Source organism: Bos indicus x Bos taurus, chromosome 22 (genome assembly GCF_003369695.1).
Source record: "Bos indicus x Bos taurus breed Angus x Brahman F1 hybrid chromosome 22, Bos_hybrid_MaternalHap_v2.0, whole genome shotgun sequence".
NCBI classification, from domain to species: Eukaryota; Metazoa; Chordata; class Mammalia; order Artiodactyla; family Bovidae; genus Bos; species Bos indicus x Bos taurus.
In genome coordinates this window covers 43,932,133-43,959,031 of record NC_040097.1, presented here as the reverse complement: position 1 = coordinate 43,959,031, position 26,899 = coordinate 43,932,133, and the positions used below count along the sequence as shown (strand labels likewise).

The following is a 26,899-nucleotide window of genomic DNA, read 5'->3' as shown; positions in this document are numbered from 1 at the left end:
ACATGGACTGTAGTCCACCAGGCTCTCTGGAATCTGGTAGGCAGATTCTTCACCACTAGCCAACAGGAAAGCCTCGGGAGGTGGGATTAGTGTCCTTATGAAAGAGATTCCCTTGCTCCTTCTACCAGGTGAGGACACCGAGAGAAGACAGTGTCTGGGAACCAGGAAGAGGGTCCTCACCAGACACTGAACTACCAACACTTTGATCTTGGACTTGTCAGCCTCCAGAACTACAAGAAGTAAACTTCTGGTGTTTATAAGTCACCAATTTATGGTTTTCTGAATAGCAGCCCAAACAGACCAAGACACTTCAGATCTTCAAAAGAGTGACTTCTCGCCAGTCATCATTTAGCTGAAAGCTCACTTCTGAGGTCTTTCCTGAGCCCATAGGCCAATCTAGCTCTCCAGCCAGTTGCTTTCACATCACTTTGTGTTGTTTTCTTCCGAGAACATCATTCTCTGAAACCATCTTGATTATCTGCATATTTGTTCATGGTCTGAGTGCCTCCTTCTTCCAGGAATATCAGCTCCTTTAAGTATGTGACAAGGTTGTCTTGTTTCCTGCTGTATTCTCAGCCCCAAGGAGGGGTAGTATACAGTAAATGCAGTATATTAGGTATTTACCTACAGTAAATACCTAATAAGTATTTGCTGAGTGAATGAATAATGGTTGTCTGCAAGCTTCTCTAGGGAAGGATTTAGATGTAAGTAATAAGATGATGATGATGATAGCTATTTTTTGAGCCTGAAGGGTGCACTAAGCTTTGTATCAAGTACTTTTCATGATTATTCTTCATGACCACCCAAGGGGTAGGAGCTATTTTTAATCCTTATTGGTCAGATCTAACTGAAGCTTAGATGAGTTATATCACACAGCTAGTGCTGGCTGCTGGTTTTCAAAATGGGGTCCCTAAGTAGCCACAGCTTCAGCATCACATTGGAACCTTGGAACATCACCGTGTAATCAGAAATATACGTTCTTAGGCCCCACCCCAGACATACTGAGTCAGAAACTCTGCGATGAAGCCCAGCAATCTGATTTTTAACAAACCTTCCATGTGATTCTGACTCACTAGTGTGAAAAATCTATCATTAAAAGAAAGACGAGGTTGAACCCCCTTTTTTAAAACAGCTTTATTGAGAGAGAATTCATATACTATACACACTTAGGTAAGTACAATCCATTGGTTTTTATTATATTTGCAGGGCTGTGTAACCTCCAAATAGACTTGGTGCAATCACCAAAATAGACTGGGATTAGATTAATAAATTAAAACATTTTTTGTGTCCCCTAAGAGAAACCCCATACCCACTAACAGTCCCCATTCCCTCTCCATTCCCCAGCCACAGCTCTAAACAACCACTGATTAATTTTTTGTCCTTATGATTTTGCCTATTCTGGACATTTCATACAAATGAGATGATACAAACATATATTAATATGTGATCTTTTGTGATTGGCTTCTTCCACTTTGCACGTGTTCAATGTTCATTGATGTACTCTAGCAGCATATATCCTTTTGATTGACAAATAATATTCCATTTATGGAAACACATTTTCTATGAACACTTTTTAAGGCAAACATATGGGTTGTTTCTACATTTTGCCTGTTATGAATAACACTATGAACATTCGTGTATAAGTTTTTGTGTGGATATAGATTTTCATTTCTCTTGGAACTTCAAATATAACTCCAAATATTATGTATATGTAGAATTGCTGGGTCACGGATCTTATTCTTAAGCACTACACATTTCAGCTGGTGTTAATTATTATTATTAAATCCTCTGCTATTATTAAATAATTACCTTATCAGTAACACCAATATTTGTTTATATCTATTAAGTATCTCTGTTGCAAAGCCCTTCACTTGTATTAATACAAATCCTTACCTTAACCCTTTAAGACAGGATCCCTGTTGAACAGGTGAGAGACTGGGGCTCTGGGAGGTTAAGGCAACTTGTCTGCACTCAAACAGCTAACACAAGTAGAGCAGGGATCACAATTCACATTGGCCTGTTTCCTGTGCCCTCTGTGCCCAATGCCATGTTCTGGGCCATACCCTGCCCCAAAGCTTTCAAAACACGCCTATACCCTTCCTTTCTGGCTTTTTCTGGAAGTGAGGCTGGCCTACCATCCCAAGGGTAAGAGCCGCACACTCAGTGCCCATGCTCTCTTCCAGCTGGGGCTGAAGGCCAGGGGAGGGGCTGCCCTCGGAGCTGGAAATAAAGTAGAGGGAGGGTTGGGCTGAGCAGGGCAGGACTGGAAGGTTAGGAGGCTGTGAGCTGGAGGTAAGGAGTTTTATATTCTGGGTTTTTTTGTTTGGATTTGGTTTTGGCTCCTAGAGAACAGGTGAGGTGGGGCTTGGCAGTTTTGTGATTGGGGGTGAGGAGTGAGGCTGGAGCAAGCTGAAGGGGAAAGTGCTAAGTCGGGGCAGAGGGCTTTCACAGTCAGGCTGGAGACCCCTACATTGTCAAAAGGAAAGACTAGGGAGGGGCCTGTGCTCCATATACTCCTTGAGCCCCTTGCTCTGCATCAGGCCCGGTCTGCGCTGGGGTGGGAACAGGAGAACATTTCAGGGTGAGGCACCCAGGGAGAGGTTGGAGGGAGCGTGGCAGAAGCCGACACTAAGGCCCACCTGGCTGGGGGGAAGGAAGTAGCAGGATGGAGGGGAAATTCTGTGAGCGATCACAGAATGCAGTGAAACTCAGGCTTCAAGGCTGCAAAGGTTTAGCCCTGGGCTGGAGGGAGGCACTGCTGGTGGAGGAACTGACTTCAGGAAGGCCTGGATTGGGCAGGCTCAGGAGAGAAGGGCTGGCAGGTCAGCCCAGGGCTGTCGGCTAGAGCTGTGCTGCCCAGGATGGCTGCCAGCAGCCCACAGCCCTGGTGGTTATATATATCTAAACCAGTTAACATTCAATAAGATTAAAAATCCAGCTTCTCAGTCATACTAGCCACACTTCAAGTGCTCAATAGCCATGTTAGGGTAGCAGCTCCAGTATTAGAACGGATATAGAACCCACCATGGTAGAAAGTCCCTTTGGCCAGTGGGAAGCCTCAGGAGGGGTTTGGATTGCTCAAGGACTTACTGGAAAGAGCAGGCTTAGTCTGTGGGGTGCCTGGCCTGGGAGGTCTCTGGATGACAGGTGAGGGAAGGTCCCCCGCCCTGTGAGGTGGTGTGACTAGCCTCCTGCCAGCGTAAAGTGGACTCTGTCCCCAAGGACAGAAACTAGCTGAGCAGGGCCTCTTCACTTCGACTTGGGATCCCTGATCAGTGTGACTGGAACCAGGGGTCAGAGAAACATGGAGTGAGTGGTGCCGGGGAGGGAGGCATGGCTGCTGAGGGGGGCTGAGCCTGGGTACTGAGGGGGTCTCCAACTTGGTCATGGTGGTCTACTGGGGTTGGACAGGAGAAGGGCTGGGGGAGGTGTGTATGAGCTGCGAGGGGAAACCAGAGTGGAGGCCTGATGGATGGAGGTGGGGTTGCACTGTTTCAAAAAACAAGAGAGGACTTCCCTGGCATCCATTGTTTAAGACTCCCAACTTCCACTGCAGAGTGGGTGGGGTTCGATTTCTAATCAGGGAACTAAGATCCCGCATGCCCAGTGGGGTAGCCAAAATAACATTAAAAAAAAAAAAAAAGACAAGAGAGAGAGAAGCTGCTCATCCCTTGCAATGGGCTATCTCTGCTTGCTTTCCAGGCCCAACACTATCCAGCTGACAAGGATGGAATACGCCATGAAGTCCCTCAGCCTTCTCTACCCTAAGTCCCTCTCCAGGTGAGGAAAGCCAGCTGGGGAAGAGAAGGGGAGCTAACATGCTCAGTAGGGCAGACGTTCTGCAACCTCGATGGCCATGTAAGTCACCTTGGCATCTTGTTCAAATGCGGATGCTGATTCAGGAGGTCTGGAGTGGGATCCTTCCACAATTCCCCAGGAGATATTAAGGCTGCTGCCTTCTCCCAATCCTCATATCACACCCTAAGTAGAAACAGGGAGACACTGCTTGAGATTTTGATTCTTAATTTCACTTAAAATTCCCAACTTTGAGAAGTGGGGATTATTTTGCCAGATTAATAGGCAGGGAAACTGAGGCACAGGGTGGGCGCTCTCTTGGAGCAAATGTGTAGTGAAGCCAAGATTTGAACTTGGGTCTGCCTGACTCCAAAACCTAGGTTCCCTGCAGTCCTTTGGTTCTACATTGTGTATCTCAGTTCAAAACTCTCTTATACTGACCTCAGATTTGCCATTTCATCTCACATTACAGATGATAAGAAGGAGGCAGAGAGAGGAAAGTGGTAATTAGGCAGAGGTTGGGCCATCTTCTGTCACTGGCTACTTGTCATGATCTAAGACCTGGCAGCATCAATGTCACTTGGGAACTCATTACATATGTAACATCGCAGACCTCACCCAGACCTACTGAATCAGAGCCTGCATTTTAACAAGATCCCCAGGGGACATATGTGTCCACTAAAGTTTAAGATGCACTGATCCAGTAAGCTTTTAAGGAAGACTATGCAAAGCAGACTGGGTGGATGGTAGGGGAAGAGGAGCATCCTGAGCTGAGCCTAGAGAACTGGGGAGTGAGTTACCCTGTGGTGGTGTGAGAGCTGGAAGGCAGCATCATGCTGATGCTCCATATGGCTCCCAGGTACACGGCAGTGAGCACTTCGGTGGTGACCCAGCAGCAGCTGTCGGAGCCCAGTGCAGAGGCCCCCAGGGCCCGGCCCTGCAGAGTAACCACTGCTGACCGGAGTGTGAGGAAGGGCATCATGGTGCACAGTCTTGAGGACCTCCATGTCAAGGTAGGGACGGGCCTGCCTTCGCACAGCTCACCATGGGGACCTTGGTTGAGAGCTGGCCCTGACAGCTGCCTCTGGCCTTGGTATCATGAGGTAGGACTTCAGTAGGGATGGAGTTCATAAGAAAAATATGCTCTGAAAAATACCTCTGGCCTATTGTTAGTATCAGATGATAATGTACTGCCACCCTCCTATCACCAGACAGACAAGACTCCAGACGGGCACCACCAGCCTATTGAAGTTGCCATCAGAAAGGAAATCTTGGACTTCCCTGGTGGTCCAGTGGTTAAGACTGTGCTTCCAATGCAGGGGGCCTGGGTTCAATCCCTGGAGGGGGAAAGATCCCACATGCCCCTTGGTGTGGAGAAAAAGAACTTTTTTAAATTGAAAAAAAAAAACAAAAAACAAAAAACTATTGATCAGTAAGGTTCCAGAGAGGAAAGCAAGGACACATACTACTTGTGGGTGGGAGTCACAGTGGCAAGAATGACACCCTTCCCCATTTCCATGCTCCCCCTCCACTTGGTTGGGAGTAACTTGTCCTAGTCATTCCTTCTTTTATTTAAAAAAAAATTGTTTACTTATTCACTTTTGGCTGTGCTGGATTGTCGTTGCTGTGCAGGGGTTTCTCTAATTGAGGCAAGCAGGAGTTACTCACTAGCTGTGATGTGCAGGCTTCTCATTGTCATGGCTTCTCTTGTTGCAGAGCATGGGCTCTAGGGTGCTTGGGCTTCAGCAGCTGCGGCACATGGGCTCAGTATTTGCAGTTTCCAGGCTCAAGAGCTGAGGCTTGATAGTTGTGGTGCATGGGCTTAGTTGTTCCACAGCATGTGGGATCTTCCCGGACCAAGGATCAAACTTGTGCCTCCTGCACTGGCAGGCGGATTCTTTACCACTGAGTCACCAGGGAAGCCCCTAATCGTTCCTTCTTATAGAGACACCTTTCCTTCTTAAAGTCATATTAGGATTAGGGCCCACTCTAATGCGTCACTTTAATGTAATTACTTCTGTAAAGACTCTATCTCCAATTATAGTCACATTCTGAGGTACTGGGATTAGGACTTCAATATATGAAATTCACAGGGATACCATTTAGCCCATAATACATACAAATCAAGTGAATATAACTGAAGGTCCAGAAATAAATCCATGTATCTGTGGTCAATTGATTTTTGACAGAATGCCAAGGTTATTCCATGGAGAAAAGGTAGTCTTTTCAACAAATGGTGCCGAGTCAATGGGCTATGCAAATGCCAAAGAACTGAGTTGGATCCCTCCCTCATATTATGTATAAAATTAATTCAAAGTGGATCAAACACCTAAATGCAGAGCTAAAACTATAAAATCCTTAGAAGAAAACATAGGAATCTTAGATATGGCACCAAACCTCAAAGCAACCAAAGGGAAAAAGTTGGACTTAATCAATATTAAGAACTTTTGTGCATCAAAGGGCACTAACAAAAAAATGAAAAGATAATCCACAGAATGGGTGAAAATATTTGCAAATCACATATCTGATTAAGGGTCTAGTATCAAGAATATATATAAAGAACTCTTAAAAGAGGATCTACTTGAAAATGGGCAAAAAATCAGAATAGATGTTTTTCCAAAGAAGATGTACAAATGGCTAATAACACATGAAAAGATGCTCAACATCCTTAGTCATTAGGAAAATGCAAATAAAAAACACTTCATAACATTAGAATGGCTAAAACGAAGACAGACAATACCAAGTGTTGATAGGGATGTGGAGAAGTTGCTAGTGAGAATATTAGATCATGCAACTGCTTTGAAAAACATGTTGGTAGTTCTCTAAGAAGAGTAAACATAGAGTTATTACATGACCCAGAAATTCCAACGCTAGGTATATATCCAGGAAAATTGAGAAGATATGTCACACAAAAATGTGTACATGAAGGTGCAAAGCACCATTATTTATGATACTCAAAAGTAGAAACAACCTCTATGTTCATCAACTGAAGAATGGATTAAAAATGTAGCATATTTATTTAGTGGAATATTATTCAGCCATAAAAAAGTAAATGATCATGCTGAAACACAGATTAACTTTGAAAACTTGCTAAGTGAAAGAAGCCATTTATATGAAATGTCCAGAACAGACAGATCCATAGAGACAGAAAGAAGAGGAGAAGCTGCCAAGGGTGAGGAAATGAGGAGTAACAGTTAATGGGTACTAGGTTTCTCTTTGAATAAAAATGGGATTGAAAATGTTTTGAAATTAGATAGTGGTGATAGCTGCAGAATTTTGTGAATACAGAAAAACCACTGGATTGTGTACTTTTCAAAGAGTGAGTTTTATAACGTGAATTATATCTCAATTAAAAATTATATATGTGACTCCCATTATATTTTTATTGGACAGCACTATTCTAGAATATTAGCCATGAAGTCAGATAAGGAATACCATGACATAGGTTCTTTGGATGGTGACCCCACAGCAAGAGCCCTGGGTTTCAGTCCCATCCCATAAAACCCAGCCCACTCATTCTGTCCCTGACAGCTGGTTTGGGTCTTCCCCAAACCAGCTCTGTGGCTACATAGGACGGCAAGAGCATCACTTACCTTATTCTCCAGGTCCGGGATACCCTGATGCTGGCGTACAAGCCTTTCTTCCTGGTGCTGGAGGAAGATGGCACAACTGTAGAGACAGAAGAGTATTTCCAATCCCTGGCAGATGACACCGTATTCATGGTCCTCCACAAGGGGCAGAAATGGCAGCCCCCATCAGAACAGGTGATATCCCACCTGTGTGGGAGAATATTGGGAGCTTAGGAGAAATCCTTGAGGGATGCCAACCACATGCTTGTCTTGATGCAGAGCACTAGGTACCAGCTCGCCCTCTCCCACAAGCCTGCCAAGATCGATGTGGCCCGAGTAACTTTCGACCTATACAAGGTGAACCCACAGGACTTCATTGGCTGCCTGAACGTGAAGGCAACTCTCTATGGCACATACTCCGTCTCCTATGATCTCCACTGCTCCGGGGCCAAGCGCATCATGAAGTGAGTGAACTGGGATTAGCTGGGGCTGGGGTGGGTACACAGCAATGGGAGCGGCCCTAGCTTCTCCCATGCACCCTCAGCCTTCTGGGAGCCTGGGACTGGTGTTGATGCTGACAAACCACGACAGTCAGCATTTGTCTAGGACTTCATGGCTGCAGTCATGTTTTAGTTTATAGCAGTGTATACCAAAGGGATTCATACAATCCTGCTGGTGGAATCTGGATACATTTAGCTTTCCTCATCACCTTCCACTATAACAACTAATTATTTTTCAGCTAAAGTAGTAACTTTTCCTAAGAAATCTTCTAATCAACTTTTAAAAAGTGAACGTGTCAATAATCTTACTGAACCCAATTAAGGACAGAACCAGCAAGAAGTTACAATCAGTTCAAAATCCTACCCATGTATAGATTCATTAAGAATGCTGAGCTAAATTTATAAATACAAACCTGGATTTAGCCATGGGTGTGGAAGGGATGAACTAACTGTCCTTCCATAGATCAGAATTAATCTGCAGTTTATAGGTAATAGTCATTTATATTTCTAATAAACTTCAAAAAAATCTTCTTACTTTACTTTTGAAAGTCTAATCAAGTACTGAAGGAAGCATGGGACAATGTTATTAAAGTACAGTTATGGTGGTGGTTCCCAAATTCAGTTGCTCCAAAGTGGTGCTCTAGAGAACTCTTACCCCATTAAGCAAATGTAGCCAACTAGTTCAAAACCACAAAGCTGGCCTCTTGCCAGTTAGTTGTGACAGATGCCACTTCTCCCCAGTTGCTTCATTTAGTGTTTACTGAGCAGTCTCTAAGTGCCTGACCCTATGCTATGAGCTAGAGACGCAGGGATAAACAAGATGTCAGAGCAAGCTCCCAGAGGGCAAGAATTTTTGTAGCCTCCAGTTCCTTGGCGAATGCTGTATCAGCTGGTAACACAGCAATAATTCAAATAATGGGAGAAGCAATGAAGATACATATGAATCGTCATTCACAGTGGGCTGCTGAGAAATCCTACTCTGGATCTCCAGAGTTCTGCCAGAAGGAATGAGGCTAGAGCATACCAGACCTTCTTGGCTTTCCGAGTTTCTTCTCTGCATTTCCAGTCTCCACATGAGGGACCTGAGGCTGTGGTCTGCCTGCCAGAGACGACACTCAGCGGCGGGCTCAGGCCTGGTTCTGTGGCAAGAAGTTCCATTTTCTTCCTGTCCTGTATCGTCTTCCCTCTTGATCTGGGCTTGTTGCCAACAGACTGCAGGTTGCAAAATCTAGAGCAAGAAGTTTCCGTCTTTAAACTCGGTCCATCTAGGGGAAGTGGGACTCTGACCTAAACACAGTAGGCGTATTGGTACCGAAAAACAAGAACGATAGCAAGCTGGAATCTCTGGAACGGTTTAGGGGTGTCAGCAAGTGTTTTTTTCTTTAATGGTGGTAAAATATACATACCATAAAGTTTTCCATTTTAACCACTTTTTTTTAAAGTATAAAATTCAGTGACATTAAGTCAGTTCAGTTCAGTTCAGTCGCTCAGTCGTGTCCGACACTTTGCGACCCCATGAATCGCAACACGCCAGGCCTCCCTGTCCATCACCAACTCCCGGAGTTCACCCAGACTCACATCCATCGAGTCAGTGATGCCATCCAGCCATCTCATCCTCTGTCGTCCCCTTCTCCTCCTGCCCCCAATCCCTCCCAGCATCAGAGTCTTTTCCAATGAGTCAAGTCTTCGCATGAGGTGGCCAAAGTACTGGAGTTTCAGCTTTAGCATCATTCCTTCCAAAGAAATCCCAGGGCTGATCTCCTTCAGAATGGACTGGTTGGATCTCCGTGCAGTCCAAGGGACTCTCAAGAGTCTTCTCCAACACCACAGTTCAAAAGCATCAATTGTTCGGTGCTCAGCCTTCTTCACAGTCCAACTCTCACATCCATACATGACCACTGGAAAAACCATAGCCTTGACTAGATGGACCTTTGTTGGCAAAGTGATGTCTCTGCTTTCATAATATTGTGCAATGGTCACTTGTACATACATTTCCAGAACTTTTCATCATCCCAAACTATAACTCTGTACCCATTAAATACTAACTCTCTACTTACCCTGCCCAGCCATACTTAGCTCTGTTCTCCTGTCTCTGTTAATTTTCTTATTCTAGGTAACTCATGTAAGTGGGATCATACAATACTTGCCCTTTGGTGTCTGGCTTATTTCACTTAGCATCATGTTTTCAAAGTCCATATTGTAGCATGTGTCAGAATTTCATTCCTATCTATGTCCAGACGGCTAGTTGGAAGCCTCAGATCTCTAATCTGAGAAACAGGTATTCTTCTCAGGTACAGCCTTTAAATTTCTGAAGGATTTTCAGGTACAGATGTTCATGGTTTGAACTTTCCGTCCCACTCCACCTCAATCATAAGTTCATTTATTGAATGAAGGTTAACAGAAGACAGATTTTAATATCAGCCAGTAAGAATTCATTTTCCTTTTGTTTTCTTCTCCCCGCTAGGACTAGACACCCGTATGACCCTCTTTCAAACAGATTTGGATAAGAATTTGGTTAGTCAAACAATCAACCACCTAGTCTTGACCCCATGTCTCCCCTGTTCTTCTACACATCAGGCCCTGTATTAAATGATTTATATTATTTCAACCTCCTTAGCCCTGTGTGCGATCAAAGTGGTGTGACACAGACGAGGGTGCTGCAGCTCAGAGCTATAGCAGTTTGCCAAGCTTGTCACAGCTAATGAGACTGGATGAGAACTCAAGCCTGTGTGACTGGGGTTCTGCTCTCAGTGCGCTACAGCACCAGGCAGGGAGATCTTCACATCCAGCACTCTGAAAACTACCTAGATTGCAAACGTCTTGGTAACACTTCCGTCTAGAACAGAGGTGGTGAATGGGCAGAGTCATGTGACGCAGATCCATCTGGCTGATCCAGATGTTATCAACAGTATTAGAAAGACTAAAGGAGCTTGAATTTTGCAGAATACGCAGACATCTCAGTTAAGGCAGACCCTGTCCCATCTGCTGAGGGAAGGCAACATCTGTTCCATTTGCACCTCACTCTACAGTTTATGAAACGGAGCCTGGGGGAGCAGGCATTTAGAAGAGGCAGGAAGGGGTTTTCTTGGTGTTTTGACCCTAATGCCTTCACATTCCACCCAGGGAAGCTCTCCGCTGGGCCCTCTTCAGCATGCGGACCACAGGCCACATGCTGCTCGGCACCTCCTGTTACCTGCAGCAGCTCCTGGATGCCACAGAGCGGGAACAGCCCCCCAAGAGCAAAGCCGCATCCCTCATCCCAACCAGTCTGAAGATGCTGCAGTGAAAGCCCAGCCAAGGACCAGACTGGGGAGCCCATGCTCAGCCGGTAGCACCCACAAGCGTGGCAGCTAGAGAGCTTCTTACCTTCCTACATCTCCCTCAGCTCTAGGGGACCATGAATGAGGAAGTGGGGGGAAGGGCCTGAAACCTGGGTTGGGCCAGCCGAAAGAGAACAGAGGGCTCTTGGCCTGGCCTGGCTCCTTCCTGCCCCAAGTAGCTTAGCGGACTAAGACTAGTCACCAGCAGGCAATGGCAGGAAGGCTGCCCCTCAGCAAGCTGTCTTCATGTGCTACACTTTCATTACACTGCCTGCCTCCCGGCCTCCCATCCCAAATGCTCCTGAGTGAACCATCAACCCACTGCTGTAAGATATTAGAGAGGTCACAATAAACTATATATGCTGATACTTTTTCCGTGCTTCTGTTCTTTGCAAGGTCAGAGTAGGGTTCTGTCTGGAAAGGTCTAAGGGAAGAGAGAACTCTGTTGTCAAACCATTCTCCATAATGTGGGGTTATACGAAACAAAAACAAAATCGCAGTTAATTCTGAAACTAGTGCTAGACTTAAGTAGACTGTGTAAGCAAGATGATAAGTGACAGTTTCCAAACAAATCTGCCTACCAGAGGACTTTGATTGGGAACAACCAAAGACCTAGAATTGCCAAAGCAATAAAAGAATAAAGTCTGGAGGCATAACCCTCCCAGACTTCAGACAATGCCACAAAGCTACAGTAATCAAAACAGCACAGCACTGGCACAAAAACAGACACAGGGATCAATGGAACAGAATAAAAAGCCCAGAAATAAACCTGCACACCTACAGTCAATTAATCCTTAACAAAGGAAGTAAGAATATACAATGGAGAAAAGACTGTGTCTTCATTAAGTGATGCTAGGAAAACTAGACAGCTCCATGTAAAAGAACAAAATTTGAACATTCTCTAATACTATACCCAAAAGTCAACTCAAAATGGATTAAAGACCTAAATATAAGACTGGGCATTATAAAACTTCTAGAGGAGAACATAGGCAGGACACTCCTTGACATAAAACACAGCAATATTTTCTTTGGATCTATCTCCTAGAGTAACAAAAATAAAAGCAAAAATAAACAAATGGGACCTAATTAAACTCAAAAGCTTTTGCACAGTAAAGGAAACAATAAACAAAATGAAAAGACAACCTCTGGAATGGGAGAAAATATTTGCAAACAATGAGGCCAACAAAGGCTTAATCTCCAAAATATACAAACAGTTCATACAGCTCAATATAAAAAAAATAAAAAATTGAGAAGATCTAAACAAATATTTCTCCAAAGAAGTCATACATATGGCGAATAGGCATATGAAAAGATGCTCAACATCGCTAACTATTAGAGAAATGCAAATCAAAACTACAGTGAGGTATCACCTCACACCAATCAGAACAGCCATCATCAAAAAGTTTACAAATATAAATGCTGGAGAGAGTATGGAGAAAAGGGAACCCTCCTACACTGTTGGTGGGAATGTAAATTGTGCAGCCATCATGGAGAAAGGTATGGAGGTTTCCTTTCTAAGGGATTCCCAGGGTTCGATTCCTGGGTCAGGAAGATCCGCTGGAGAAGGGATAGGCTACCCACTCCAGTATTCTTGGGCTTCCCTTGTGGCTCAGCTGATAAATAATCTGCCTGCAATGCCGGAGTCCTGGGTTTGATCCCTGGATTGGGAAGATCCTCTGGAGAAGGCAAAGGCTATGCACTCCAGTATTCTGGCTTGGAGAATTCCATGGACTGTATAGTTCATGGGGTCGCAAAGAGCTGGACACGACTGAGCAACTTTCACTTCACTTCACTTTAAAAAACTAAAAATAAAGTTACCGTATCATCCAGCAATCCCACTTGGGCATGTATCTGGAAAAGATAGAAAATTTGAAAAGATACATGTACCCCTATGTTCATAACAGCACTGTTTACAATAGCCAAGGGATGGAGGCAACCTAAGTAACCATCAGTAGATGAATGGATAAAGATGTGGTATATACATAAAATGGAATACTACTCGGCCATACAAAAGAATGAAATAATGCCATTTGTAGCCACATGGATGGACCTAGAGATTACCATACTAAGTGAAGTAAATCAGACAGAGAAAAACAAATATTATGATATCACTTATATGTGAAATCTAAAAACATAATATAAATGAACTTATTTACAAAACAGAAACAGATCTACAGGCATGGAAAACACACTTATGGACTTGCCTGGTGATCCAGGGGTTAAGGATCCGCCTGCCAATGCAGGGGACAAGGCCTGGAATCTGGTTCAGGAAGATTCCACAGGCTAGGGGCAACTAAGCCCCTGTGCCACAACTACTGAGCCAGCCCTCTAGAGACCAAGAGCTGAAACTACTGAGCCAGGGCACCCTCCAGCCTGTGCCCTGCAACAAGAGAAGCCACCGCAGTCAGAACACCTTGCACTGCAACTAGAGAAAGACGGCACACAGCAACAAAGACCCAGTGTAGCCAAAAAGAAATAAATGACATTTTAAAAAAGAAAACCCATTTACGGTTAAGGTAAAGGTGGGAAGGGATAAATGCAAAGTTTGGGATTAACAGATACTTATATACAGATATATAAAATAGATAAATGACAAGGTCCTACTGCACAGGGAACTATATTCAATATCTTGTAATAATATACAATGGAAAAGAATCCGATATATATATATATATATATATTAGATATGTATTCTTCAAAATATATATAATTGAATAATTTTGCTGTACAGCAGAATCTAACAAACACTGTAAATCAACTATGTGCTTGTGCTCAATCATGTCCAAATCTTTGTGATCCTGTGGGCCCTAGAGGGCCCCCAGGCTCCTCTGTCCATGGAATTTTCCAGGTGTGAATACTGGAGTGGGTGGCCATTTCCTGCTCCAGGAGATCTTTCCCACTCAGGGATAAAACTCTTGTCTCCTGCATTGGCAACCAGATTCTTTACCACTGAGCCACCTGGAAATCAACTATACTTCAAGTTTAAAAAAAAAAATTTAAAAAGAAGGGCTTTGATTGGGAGGGTGGGATGAAGGTACTCTTCTAATTTCTCAATGTTACATTTTATTACAATCTTTTAAGTGTGTAAGTGGGACAGGACTAGTCAAGCTGCAATGCAACTCTCCATCGAAGCCTTCCCTACCTTGCTAGACAGTTTTTCTTTCATGTTCAGAACGCTCAATCTTAGGATTTCAAAATGCACTCTTGGGCAGCCACAAAGTATTAATTTCTCAAGTGTAAGCTGGTGTTTTTCAGTATTGGGAAACTCAAACAAGACAAGCATGAAAGACTAGGTTTGTAGGTGAATGTGCTTTAGTCTGTGTTTCTCAGACACAGTACTTAGTATTAAATACTAAGACAAAGGCCTATGTTACCAAAGTTAAAGTGTAAAGGGTTATTTCTGGCAGCTGACCCATTCCCTGAAGCCAACCCATACCTTGCAGCCATGTGTAGGAGAAGCTGCCAGAGCTAGCAAAGAACATTTCTATTCTGGGCTTTCCTGCTCTTGCATTTATGGTAGGAGGCTGGCTCAGTGCTGTCCTGGGTCCATGGGGTGGGCCTTTGGCATGAGGCATGATGTTTACATCAGCACAGAAACCATTCCCTTTCGACTCTTGCTGAGGCTGTGGCCTCCCTGCTCTTCTTGTGAAGTTAATCATAAACTGAGTTGGGCTGGGGATGGCTAAAGTTTGGAATTTGTCCCAACTTACCTTCCTCCTGACAATCTGAGTTTCACATATGAGTCTTAAATGGCTGATCACTATTTCTTTGCACTGAGCCCTCTCAGCCTAGAGAAAATTAGGTTTCTTTCTTTCCTTCTGGAAGCTTGGAGATTAACAGAGTCACATCAGTTTTAGGCAGTGAACAGTAGAGGGCAGACTTTGATGAGGCTGGGGCGTGTGGAGGGAAAATTCCAAAGAGCAAGGGAGCTCAAGCCTCAAGCAGGGCCAGGGGCCAGTCCAAGTGGGGGAAGTGCCCTTCCTGGGGCCAAGCTGGGCCAGTGGAGGAGAGGTCTGCTGTTGGCAAAGTAGTTGTGTCCTGTCCCTCCGTCTTTATTCAGGCTGAAAATTATGAATGCACAGGAGATCTTTCAGAAGAGAGGTTCTAAAATACCATAGGGCCTTTTGACACTAAAATAAAATACGGTAGGGTCTTTTGACACAGCACACTCATGTCTGAGCCCCAAACAAGATATCCTTGATCCCAAACTTGCATCCTTGCTAAATTTCTTGTCTGTCTGAATTTGTGCAGATTTATTTAAAAATTGACTATTTAGGAACTTCCCCAGCAGTCCAGTGGTTAAAAGACTCCACACTTCCACTGCAATGGGGTGTGTTTGATCCCTGCTCAGGGAACTAAGATCCTTCATTCCGTAGTGCCAAAGGAAAAAAAAAGAAAACTTCTTGAACTGAATGAAAATGAAAATACAACACATCAACTTAAAAATTATTTTTAAAAATTGACTACTTAAATCTTTGAATTTAAAAAATTAAGTTTCTTGAGGCATAATTTACATACAATAAAATCTACCCTTTTAAGGTATATAGTTCAGTAAGTTTTTGGCAGATTCATACAGATATGTAATCATTGTATACCAAAAAGTTCCCTTATGCCCATTTTTAGTAGATTCTCATTCCCTCACCCACTCCAGCCCTTGTCATTGTCAACCACTGACTTTCCCAAAAGGTCATGTAACTAAAATCAGTCTTTTAAAATCTTTTACTTCTACTTATTTTTATTATTTAATTTTTTTTTGTTTTATGAATCATAGTCGTTTGTATTTTGGCTTAGTTTTTTTTGTTTTTGTTTTGGCTGCGTGCCCTGGCATGAGGGATCTTAGTTGCCTCTTTGTTAATCTGTTTCCATTCACAGATGCCAAGGCATAGCATAGAGTTAGCATTCAAAACATGTTGAATGGGTGAATTTATGTCCTTATGCATCTAATCACAGGACAATTTGTTTACAGTTTTGAGATTTATTTTTACCTTTATAAATAATGCTGTAGAGAACCTGTTTCTGCCTTTGGCCTTTTTTTTTTCCCTTTTGGATTATGCACCAGGCTGTACTCTTTGAAGCAGGTTCACGGGACAAATGAGTGTGGATTTTGTTTTTTCCAATTTGCCTTATAAAATTGTGCACAGGGGCGGTTTTTTGTTTTTGTTTTTTTTTTTAAGTCAAAAGACTCCAGAGAATTGCAGTGAGGAGCAGAAAACCTGACTTTGTCCTAACACCGGTCCTCCGACCTGCAGTAAATACCTCCTCGGCTCTGTGCTTCGGTTTCCTCAAAATCACAGATCGTGAACTTCTGCATTTCCTTCCGGGGCAAAAGCAAAGCTCCGCTTTCTCACCACTCGGAGCCTCGCTATTCCGATTGACAGTCAATCTGACCAATCAGCGTGCTGTGGCAGATCCCGGGGCAGTCCTTCCGGACACAAGCGCGTGTCTTCGTTCCGGAGATGGGTGGCTGTCGGGTTTTGGGTCAGGCCTCGGGTGGCTGGCGGCGGGGTCTGGGGATCCGTGCAACGTCCACAGCCGCAGGCTTTGGCACCAAGGCCCGGTGATTACACAACCCCCGCCCCGCTTTGTGTAGAGGGAGGAGACTGGGGCCGGGGGAGGGTGTGTGCGGGATCTGGAGTTAGGTAGATATGGGTTCTAATTCATCTCTGCTGTGTGACCCTAAACTAGTCGTAGACCTCTCTGAGCCTCAGTTCTCTCTTCTGTACATTGGGGCCAGTAGAACCTGAGATTTCGGGAAGCTCAATCCAGGCTTCCTGAAGCATTCATAAGAAGCCGCAGGGTTTGGGAAGATGGGTGTGGAGATAAGAATGGGCAGCACCTCTGGAAGCAGTAATTCCCCTGTTGTTTACAAAACCGTTCCCAGGCATCAGCTGCAACGTCGAGGCGCCAGCAAACCGTCGGATCCCCCGGGTGACCAGCCTTTCCCAGGACTGCTGAGACCGGGGACCTTCAGTCGGGAAGAACTGGTCGATGTATTGAGGGCGGCTGTGGTGGACCGTAAAGGTGAGGGGTGGGAGGGACAGGTGCCGAGAGACCCGGAAGGGGAGGAGTCTTCACCCGAGCCTTCTGAGGATCTGGTTCGGTACTTTACGAAAACCTGTGAGGTCAAATCCTGGTTCTCCCACTCACGAACCTCACTAGCTGCGACCAGCCACGTACTCTCTGCCTCAGCATCATGGGATGCAGCTGTGGAGAGCGAGAGTGTAAATAACCAGAGAGCTTTGCACTAGTAGGCTCTCAGTAAAGTGTTAATATATTGAGGGACAAAACGGGCTTTGGAGTCATATCTGGCTCTGTAATCAGCTTGCTGTGTGGCTTTAAGAAAATAACAATGTCTCTGTGCCTCAGTCTCCAGTGACTTATGAATTTTCTCAGCTATTTATTGAGCACAGGTTGTGTTCCAGGCACTGCTCTAGAACATAGCTGTCCAGTGCTGAACAAAATAAATATGGTTCCTGCCTTCATGGAGCCAACATTTCAGTGGGAGAAAATAAATGAAAAAAGTACTTACTAGTGATCAGTACTGTTAATAAAACAGCAGTGGTAAGGATCTGCAAGAAAGGAGCAGACATCAGATTGGAGACTCAGGCCTCTTTGTGATGATCACATTTGATGATGTGATGATGATATAAGGAGCAAGCCACGTGAAAATCTGAGACATGGAAAGCAACAGGTGCAAAGGTCCTGAGGTTGAGGCAGCAAGCTGAGCATATACAAGGTTCAGAAAGAAGTTCATTTCAGGGAGTGGTTGATAACTCCTGTATGAGAGTTGTACTGGGACCACATGATAATACGAATTGAGAAAGTCTTTGTAAACTGTTTTTGCTGTTGCTCACGTTTATCTATTACATGTTTCAGGACCTCTGGTGACATTGAACAAGCCACAGGGTCTGCCAGTGACAGGTATGGGCAGGGAAAAGAGATGCAGTGAAAGGGGTTTTGATATGTGTGAGAGCAGACAATATCAAAGAGAAGGGATGTTGCCTCTGAGAGCAACTTGTACTCTTCCTTTTTTTTTCACCTAGGAAAACCAGGAGAGCTGACGTTGTTGTCAGTGCTGCCAGAACTGAGCCGGTCCCTGGGGCTCGGGGAGCAGGAGGTCCAGGTTGTCCGAGCATCTGGGAAGTAAGTGGTGGAGGTGATAGAAAGGTAGGAAGATAAGCATCTATTTGGGATGGGGGCAGAGCCACTTAGGAATAAACATTTTCCACTGGCTGCTTTGGGATCACAGAGGTAGGAAACAAGGAAAAAGAGGAGGAAGTGGACAGATCTGGGTTCAAATCTTTATGCACAAACTGATCTTAGGTGTCACTGAGCCTTAGTTTCTTTAATCATAAAACAGTTCAGTGTATAGTCACTTCTCCAGGCCAGTATTGTTAACTGATCTGTGATACTCTTTCCTCATAGCCATCGGTAGAGATGGTGCTTGAGATGAGATGTTTCTGCAATTCCACAAACTCATAAGCTTGTTTGTGGGGAATTGAGCCATTCCCTTCTCCAAGGGATCTTCCCAACCCAGGAATCAGACCCAGATCTCTGACATTACAGGCAGATTCTTTACCATCTGAGCCACCAGGGAAGCCCATTTAATAGCTAATATATGTGAAATTCCTAGTAGAGTGCCTACTGGTAGACAGTCAGCAGTTGGTGGTAATTGTTATGATGTTTGGCTCTGAGCTCCCTGGGAGCCAGAGCAAAATGAGAAACACGTTTAAGCTATGTACTCTTTATTATCAAACACGGGGAAGACTTACTTGTTTCTCAGGAGGAGGTCTGCGTTGTAGTCCAGATGTTACTCCTTGGCCTTCAGCAGGTCCGTGTTTCTTCCTCAGGGTCTCCTTCTTTTGCCGGTGGTCCCAGGGGATTTTAACTTCTGTGATTTGTCTCCTTTCTCCAGGGAGGCCTCGGGCCTTGTGCTCCTCTCCAGTTGTTCCCAGACAGCAAGCCGCCTCCAGAAGTTCTTCACTCACTCACGGAGAGCCAGGAAACCCACAGCCACGTACTGGTGAGAAGGGCTGGGAGGCTCCAGGGCAGCGGGGAGGTCCCAGCAAACAACTCTGTGACCTCCTCCTGCCTCTTTCTCAGTGCTGTCACTGATGGGATCCCAGTTACTTCTGAAGGGAAGATACAAGCAGCTCTGAAACTGGAACACATTGATGGGGTCAATCTCGTGAGTCAGGGCCTGGGTGGGGAAGACGGGACCCTCAGACATACCCCTCAAGAAGAGTCAAGGGTATAGATATGGGGTGGCTGGCCCTTCATTCTCCTAAAACAGGTGAGTGACCACGGCCTATACTGTGGCCCTTGTCCTCGGTCTGGTGGGAACAGGGAGGGTTTGGGGGCAGCTCCCAGGTGTGTGTGAAGCTTGTTCACCCTTGGGGGCTGACACCACAGGTTGTTCCAGTGCAGTCCCCATCCCGAAAGGACATCATGGAAGGTGTCAAGAGGACCCTTAGCCACTTCCGTGTGGTTGCCACGGGCTCTGGCTGTGCCCTGGTCCAGCTGCAGCCACTGACAGGTGGGTCTGGAGCCCCAGCTAGACTTGACAAACTGTATTTGGTTGGGGAGGCAGGGAATGGGAGGAAGGTGGTAGTTTCACTGGCGGCCTGGGGAGTCTTTGATGGACTGTAAGGGTGTATGTGACCAGCTCCACCTGGAGGGGGCAGTGCTTCTCCTGTCAGTCTGATGGTCACCCCTTTGCAACTCACCTATTTTTTTTCTTACTGCTCTCAGCATCTCTTTACCTTCGATGTTCTCTAGTTTCACTGTGATGAATCAAGGTGTGTGGGTTTAGTTTTATTTCTCAGGATTCAGTGTGTTTGCTGAATCAAGATTAACCTGTTTAATCCATCCTGAAAAGTTCTTCAAATATTGTGCCTCTTGCATCCTCCCTTTTGAATGCCTGATAGCATCTGAGTTTCTCATTCACCTGCTATGTCTCAACTTTTCTAACACATTTTTCACATCTTTATCTTTGCCGCATTCTGGGTAATCTTCAGACGTACCTTCCAGCTGAGTAATTTTCTCTTCAGTTGGATCTAACCTGCTAGTTTAACCTACCCATTGATTGTATTGTTTACATCTACAAATTCAAGTTGGTTGTTTTACAAATACAGATGGCCTTTAAAAAAAAATAAGGCATCTGTTTTTTTCTTTCACATCAAACTTTTTAATTTGCATAATGCTTTTAACAAAAATAGCTTCCCCCAAAAAATTTTAAAACACTTATTTACAATCTTTGGTCTTCAAAAGCTGTGAGTGTTCCTATCCAACAGTCAAGCAGCCAGGGCTGCCCATGTGCACGTAGCTCTGTTACAGAGCAGCCCATATTCTCTCTGCTGAGGTGTGGGCCCTGGCAGGACTGCACCCAGCAAGGGAGCAGTGCTTTCCTCCAGTCCACACGAAGGCCAAGTCAGCCTGAAAATCGTGACTCAGTCCTGCCAACTGCAAGGTAAATGAACTTTTATAATACTTCTGAAAAAAAAAAAAGAATACTTCTAGACTTGTTGCCTGCATTTTTTTTTAAGATTTCTTTTAGTTTTTGGCTGCGGTGGGTCCTGTTGCGCAGTGAGGGCTTCTCTGTTGTGGTGGTCGAGTCTCGTTACGGTGGCTTCTCGTTGTAGAGCATGCGCTCTAGTTGTAGCTCAGTAGTTGTGACACACGGGCTTAGTTGCTCTGCGCATGTGGGATCTTCCCTGACCAGGAAGCTGTGTCCATTGCATTGCAAGGCAGATTCTTAACCACTGGACCACCAGGGAAGCCCTTGCCTGCGTTTTTTAACCAATGTTTTACTCATTCTTATTAAATCAGTTTTTTTTTTCTGGCTGCATGGCATGGCTTGAGGGATAGTTCCCTGACCAGGAATTACTGGGCCCACAGAAATGGAAGAGCAGAGTCCTAACCACTAGACCGCCAGGGAACTCCCAAAGTCCTAACATTTTTGTCTAGACTTCAATAAAACTAATGAGAACAGTATTCAAACCCAATAAAGCATGATGCTAAAATCTCAGATCTCAAAGGATATTCAAGTTATTATACCTCTAACCACCTTTACTGCACATACCGTGGACCACCACCCTGCCTTTCTGATTTAAAGTTTTGTCTGCTCACCAATTGCTGTGGTCCATCCTGTGGTTTTATTTTTCACACCAGTAAGTAAAGGTGACCAACAGCCACTGATTCAAGTTTTTCTAAGAATTATATGACCTGGTCAGTCTTCAGATTGCTTCGCACCTTCTCTTGCTGATCTGTCAGCTTTTTCTTTACCTATAAATCCCAAATGGCCAAGAACACACATCAACTGACGGTCCATGCTCTGGGCAAGCCTCTTTGTTGATCACCTCCTTCCCTGTGCTTGTCGTCCATCCATTCTCCTAGCCTTGAACCCAATTAGCGATGGCATCTGTTTTTTTCTCTCATTACTTGTTCTTGTTTGTTTTTACTCATTTAAAGCACACCTATATGGTGTTTCTATAATTCTTTTGTCTGGAGATTCTAAGGGTCTAATTCTGTTGTGATTTCTGCAGACTTGCTCCCCTTGGTGGAATGTCTCCTTATTGCTCTGGGGTTCAGGTTGTGCTGGGTCTTCATCTATGGAAATCCTTTACTGCCTCATTGGCGGTGGGGACTTGAGGGGTTCTGCCTTGCTTCTGCTGAGTGGGCTCACATCACTGCTTCAGGACCTAGAGATTAACACCTCAGTTGGAAGTTCACAGATCACTCAGGTGGTATTAGAACCTCAAGCCTGTGTGAGAGCAGCTCACAGTTGGGAATTCATCTTCCTTCCCCTCATCCATACCTACAGAGTTCATCTGCCTTCCTTGATGGCTGGCTTTTTCTCCTAGTCCACCCTTGCATGGAAGATGTAGCCTCTCAGATTTCATTTGGGCACAACCTCATCCCTGGCCCCTTGTCACTACTTAAACCCAAGCCCCCTTAGCCCCAAGATTGGAAATACCCCTAGAAGAGGTGAAATGTTGACTCTCTTGTGCTCTGGATTTGTTTTCCTTTTGTATTTTCATCCAGGGGACTTTACTTTCCCCTGTGTCCCGCTGTGTATTTAAAAGGATGATTGTTACAGTTTTCCAGTGTTTCTAGGTGGTTAATAAAAGATGGGTATTTAGATTACCCAGTCTACCATATTGCTAGACATGAAAGTAGACAGACAGCTCCTGGGTTTGAATCCCAGTCTGTGGTGGGCTGGTTACTTCTTGAGCTGAGATTTTCCTGTCTATAAGGTGGAATGATGCTGGGTCTCACATTATAGGGTTTTCAGGAGTATTAATAAGTTTACATATATGAACTATTTCATACCCATTACGTTTCCCCAAAACAAGTTCAAGTTGGTGTCACCCAAAAGAGCAATTTAATGACTCATATAACTTCTAAGTTCAGGCTTGTGCACGCTCTGGGGCCCACCAGCCACAACTAATGAGCCCCTGTGCTGCAACTATTGAAGCCCTCGCCCCTTGGAGCCAGCAAGTTGCAACTACCGAGCCTGCGTGCTGCAGCTCCTGAAAGCCTGCACACCCTAGAGCCTGTGCTCCACAACAGAAGCCACCGCAATGAGAAGCCCATACACCGCAACTAGAGAGTAGCCCCCACTCTCCACAACTAGAGAAAGCCCGCATGCAGCAATGAAGACCCAGTGCAGCCAAAAAAAAATATAGTTCGGGCTTGGCTGCATCCAGGCTTGGAAGATGTCATCAGAAAGCCATTTCTCCCTCTCTCTCCACCTCCCGCGTGCTGGCTTCTTCCTCCCATAGGAGCAGCAGTTATCCCCCATGGAGGCAGAGATGCAGGTGCTCCAGCAGCTCCAGGCTCACTCTACAGCAGGAAAGAGTGCTCTTCATTCCCAGAAGCATCACAAAAAATTCAGGGTTGCGTCTCTTCATGGATGAGTCCCGCAAGGCTGGTGGCTTGACAGCTCTACCTGCCCCGACCTTGCTCCAGAGGCTGGGGTGGTAGTGTCCACCTCACTGAAACCACACCATCTGAGAATGGGGCCAGGGGGCGCGGCAGTACTGGCTGGGACAGAATGAACTGCTTGCCTGCCATCTGTCCCATCTCCTGTCTTCTAGTGTTTCCCAGCCAGCTACAGGCACACATGGCCCTGCAGCTCTGCCCTGTGCTTGGGGATCACACATACTCTGCCCGCGTGGGCACTGTCCTCGGCCAGCGCTTTCTTCTGCCAGTCGAGAGCACCAAGCCCCAAAGACAGGTACCCAAGTCCACCTGCCTGCAGCCTTCTGGGGTGGGCTGGGGCTTGTTGGGGTGGAGGGATGGATAGCATCTCCAGACGTCCGCTACGCAACTCTGGCTTCCAAAGCTACCAGTAGCCCTGTCTTGCTGTGTGGCACTAAGTGACACCCTCTCTTATGGGTCTCCTGTTCAGTAAGGAAATCAAACCAGCCGATTTCTAAAGGTCCTTCTAAGTCTGCCATTCTGTAATGGGTGTAAGAGGTTGTGTATTCTGGTAACACTGCTTTAACAGAAAAACCTCAAGTACCAGAGTATTAACACAACAATTTCCTTCTGTATGAAGTCCAGTTAATGGGATGGGGTAGGGGCAGGCTTTGCTCCAAACAAGTCACTTGGGGGGGCCCCTGGCTGCTGCCATCTCATCAGCAGAGGAGACAGGGCAGGTTCGTGGAGGTGGGGGTTGGTTTCTCAGGCCAGGTCAGGAAGCGGGACACATACTCAACACTCCTGTTGTGCTGAGTGGGGCTCAATCACGGCCTCCCCAACCTGCAGGAGGTGCTGGGGAATGCAGTTTAGCGAAATGCCTAGGAAGCTGATTTGGTGACTCCTAGCTGGTCTATGCTGTAGTGTGTGTGTGTGTGAATGTGAAGGTATTTACGTGTGCAGAGGCACGCAGAACACGGATGCAGAGGGAGGACAAAGTATTTACCTTGCTCCTCTTTCGCTGAGCGCTGCTGGGAACTCCCCTGGCTGAATGCTGGCACGTCTCCGCCCCAGGTCCTGGATGAAGCCCTCCTCGGCCGCCTCTGCCTGACCGCCTCCCAGGCTGCCCGGTTGCCCCTGCACCTCCATTTGCACTGTCTTCGCCTCCCAGGCGCCAGGCCCAGGGACCCACCCATTGAGCTTCTGGCTCCTCTGCCCTCTTACTTCTCCAGGACCCTGCAGTGCCTGGGGCTCCACTACCAATAGTCCTGCTGGAAAGCGGTTGGGGTGGGAGGCGAATGGGCTGTGGTCAGGCCCCAGAAGAGTGTGGTCAGTGCTCAGCATGCGGTCAGGCCACCGTGTAAAATGCTGGGCGCTCTACTGGGATGGACCTGAGATCGCATCCTAAGGCCGTTTGCTGTGTGGTGTTGGCCAAATTACCTCACCTCTCTGGGCTTTAAATAATAAAAGTACCTACCTCACAGGATCGTTTTCAGGATTTGCTGAGAAAGAAAATGTTTATCATGGACTGTGCTTTCTGCTGAGTTCAACACATAGTCTTTATGTTTGGCTGTTTCTGGCCTAATTCTAGCTGAGAGAAAATGTTAAGAGTTTTTTTTTTCTTTAATTTGTGCTAAAATACACTTCGTAGACTTTACGATCTTCACTGTTTTTAAGTGTATAGTTCAGTGGCATTAAGTACATTCACACGGTGGTGTAGCCATCTTCTGCATCCAACTCCAGAACTTTCTCATCCACCCAAACTGAAACTCTGTTCTCATTAAACACCAACTGCCCATCCCCTACCCATCTCAGCCCCAGTAGCCACTGTTTCCTGTCTCCAAGAATTTGACTACTCATTTAGATGTTAGATATTTTACTTTAAAAAACCATGTAACATATCAAACATACAGAGTGCATAAAACATCTGTGTGACTTAAAGAATAACTGTAAGGTGACACTCACGTAACCACCACTTGGCACAAAATAGAAGCATCCTTCTCCTGTCTTAGAACAAAGCTGTTCTCAACCCTGGCCCCATATTAGAACCCCCTACCCTGCCCCCTCAGAAAGCTTAAAAAAAAATCCCCATGCCTCCCCTGACTGCACCCCTAAGATACTTTTACCAGTCTTGGATAGAGACATCTTTTTTAAAAGCTCCAGAACGGGCACTAGTGTAAAGTCACAATTGGAAACCACTCCCCTGACTTGAGAGAATTCTTTCCTTGTCTGTTTTTTTAAAGTGTTACCACATACACATGCATCCCTAAACAATGTATTTTGTTTTGCTTGTTTCTCAAACTCCTGTGGAATGGAACTGTGCTATATATATCCTTTTGTGACTTGTTCTTGCTCCACCCTGGGAAATGCATCTGTTGTGTGGCATGGAGTTGGAATGCTGGGGCTTGCAGTCTATCCACCCAACGTTAATGGACACTTAGGTCATCGGCTGTGACCACAGTGCTGCTGTGGGTCTGCCTGTCTGCGTTTTCTCATTCAGCTGTGCAATAATTTCTGGATCAGAGTGTATTTATCTTGATTTGACTAGTGTGTTTGTTTCCTAGGGCCACTGCAATGAATTACCACAACCTGGGGCCTTCCCTGGAGGCTCAGTGGTTAAGACACTGCACTTCCATGGCAGGGGGCATGGGTTCAATTCCTGGCTGGGGAACTAAGATCCCATGTGCCACATGGCGCGGCCAAAAAATAGGGGAAAAAAAAAATTACCACAACCTGAATGGTTTAAAATAGCACAAAATGGATTCTCTCTCCCAGTTTTAGAGGCTGGAAGTCCAAAATCAAGGTGTTGACAGGGCTGTGCTCTACCCAAAGGCTCTACGGGAGGATCTTTCCTTACCTCTTCCAACTTCTGGTGGCTTAAGCACCCTCTGACTTGTGGCCGTATCATGCCAACCTCTGCCTCTGTCTCCACACAGCCTCCTCCTCGATTGTCTTCTCTTCAGTCCCTTGTAAGGACAATTGTTATTGGATTGAGGCCCCATCTGGATGATCTCATCTCAAAATCTGAACTTTAACTTATATCTGCAAAGACCTTTTTTTCCAAATAGACATATCCACAGGTTCTAGGAAGACATACCAACATTCAACCCATTATAACTAAGGAATGTTGAGCTTTTTTCAGATGAGAGGGGCTTGTTGGATATTTCCTTTTGAGGTGACCTTGGCCCCTTGCAGAGGAAGGGACGGGCCCACTCCCTCAGGAGAGGGCTGGGGTTTAGCCAGGTCCACTCTTCTCCGCTGAGTCTCCTGTTGTTGCTGGGTGGGAGTGCGGGGCTGTGCTTTGGGGGGGAGTTGCTGACAGCCTCTGGCTCTTGTCCTGGGCCCTGGAGTACAGGGTCACACTATACCCTCTCTTCACCCTCCAAGAGAAAAGGAGCCGAGCCTCGAAGACCTCATTTGCTCTTTTTTATTTGGCGCTGCATCCAGGATAAGGGTGATGGTGATGGAAGCAAGGGCTTCTGTGGCCACCTGTCCCTTGTGCCCTGCAAACCCCGGTCTGTGACAAGGGTCAGAGGTCCTGGAAGGCTCAGTGTCGTCACGAGGTGTGTCTCGGCCTTTGGTCTGTCACAGAGTCTGGCCTTGCATTTGCCTTTGGTCTTGCTCTTCCTGTAGATGCTAGGAAGATTTCCGTCTTCAAAGGGCTGAGACCACACATTACTTCCAAAGTAGGGACCATGAAGGCGCTGGGGAGCAAGAGCCTCCGTGTGAAAGGAGGGGAGAAGGAGGAGAGATGATCAGGAATCTGTTCAGGAAGGGGGTCCTGAGGGATGCA

At 45.6% G+C, this 26,899-nt stretch overlaps 3 protein-coding genes across 11 annotated transcripts in view; 2 read left to right on the top strand and 1 right to left on the bottom strand.

The window, feature by feature from the left end:
- Positions 1 to 1,313: 1,313 nt before the first annotated feature.
- Positions 1,314 to 11,556, top strand: CIDEC (cell death inducing DFFA like effector c). Of its 3 annotated transcripts, none has more exons than XM_027523370.1 (6): positions 1,314 to 2,292; positions 3,703 to 3,780; positions 4,655 to 4,808; positions 7,401 to 7,559; positions 7,644 to 7,828; positions 10,988 to 11,556. In XM_027523370.1, the coding sequence occupies exons 2-6, from the start codon at positions 3,728 to 3,730 to the stop codon at positions 11,148 to 11,150; spliced, it is 714 nt and encodes a 237-aa protein (XP_027379171.1). In that variant the 5' UTR covers positions 1,314 to 2,292; positions 3,703 to 3,727; the 3' UTR covers positions 11,151 to 11,556. The 3 variants fall into 3 exon arrangements, with proteins under 3 accessions (XP_027379171.1, XP_027379172.1, XP_027379170.1); XM_027523369.1 differs by lacking the exon at positions 1,314 to 2,292 and adding an exon at positions 3,080 to 3,309; XM_027523371.1 differs by lacking the exon at positions 4,655 to 4,808 and having other exon boundaries at positions 1,317 to 2,292.
- A 5,058-nt stretch (positions 11,557 to 16,614) lies between these two features.
- The window catches only part of RPUSD3 (RNA pseudouridine synthase D3), a 27,289-nt gene continuing 17,004 nt past the window's right edge, over positions 16,615 to 26,899 (top strand). Inside the window, exons 1-9 of one of the 7 annotated variants that reach the window (XM_027522326.1) lie at positions 16,615 to 16,741; positions 17,066 to 17,205; positions 18,061 to 18,105; positions 18,228 to 18,327; positions 19,100 to 19,207; positions 19,288 to 19,372; positions 19,597 to 19,720; positions 23,283 to 23,422; positions 24,181 to 25,635. In XM_027522326.1, the coding sequence (XP_027378127.1) occupies positions 16,641 to 16,741; positions 17,066 to 17,205; positions 18,061 to 18,105; positions 18,228 to 18,327; positions 19,100 to 19,207; positions 19,288 to 19,372; positions 19,597 to 19,720; positions 23,283 to 23,422; positions 24,181 to 24,372 (1,035 nt within the window). In that variant the 5' untranslated portion in view covers positions 16,615 to 16,640 and the 3' untranslated portion in view covers positions 24,373 to 25,635. Of the gene's footprint in view, positions 16,742 to 17,065; positions 17,206 to 18,060; positions 18,106 to 18,227; positions 18,328 to 19,099; positions 19,208 to 19,287; positions 19,373 to 19,596; positions 20,654 to 22,591; positions 23,423 to 24,180; positions 25,636 to 26,899 lie in introns of those variants that run through there. The other 6 variants (XR_003507721.1, XR_003507722.1, XM_027522327.1 and 3 more) reach the window with 6 other exon arrangements.
- TTLL3 (tubulin tyrosine ligase like 3) overlaps positions 26,405 to 26,899 on the bottom strand; it is a 22,879-nt gene continuing 22,384 nt past the window's right edge. Inside the window, 3 exon segments of the mRNA XM_027522322.1 lie at positions 26,405 to 26,561; positions 26,564 to 26,696; positions 26,699 to 26,810. Coding sequence (XP_027378123.1) covers positions 26,482 to 26,561; positions 26,564 to 26,696; positions 26,699 to 26,810 — 325 coding nt within the window. The 3' untranslated portion in view covers positions 26,405 to 26,481.

Coding starts and splice junctions, on each gene's coding strand:
- CIDEC (XM_027523369.1), top strand. Junction 4,809..7,400: donor TTGAGGACCTCCATGTCAAG/GTAGGGACGGGC, acceptor CTTATTCTCCAG/GTCCGGGATACCCTGATGCT. Junction 7,560..7,643: donor GGCAGCCCCCATCAGAACAG/GTGATATCCCAC, acceptor GTCTTGATGCAG/AGCACTAGGTACCAGCTCGC.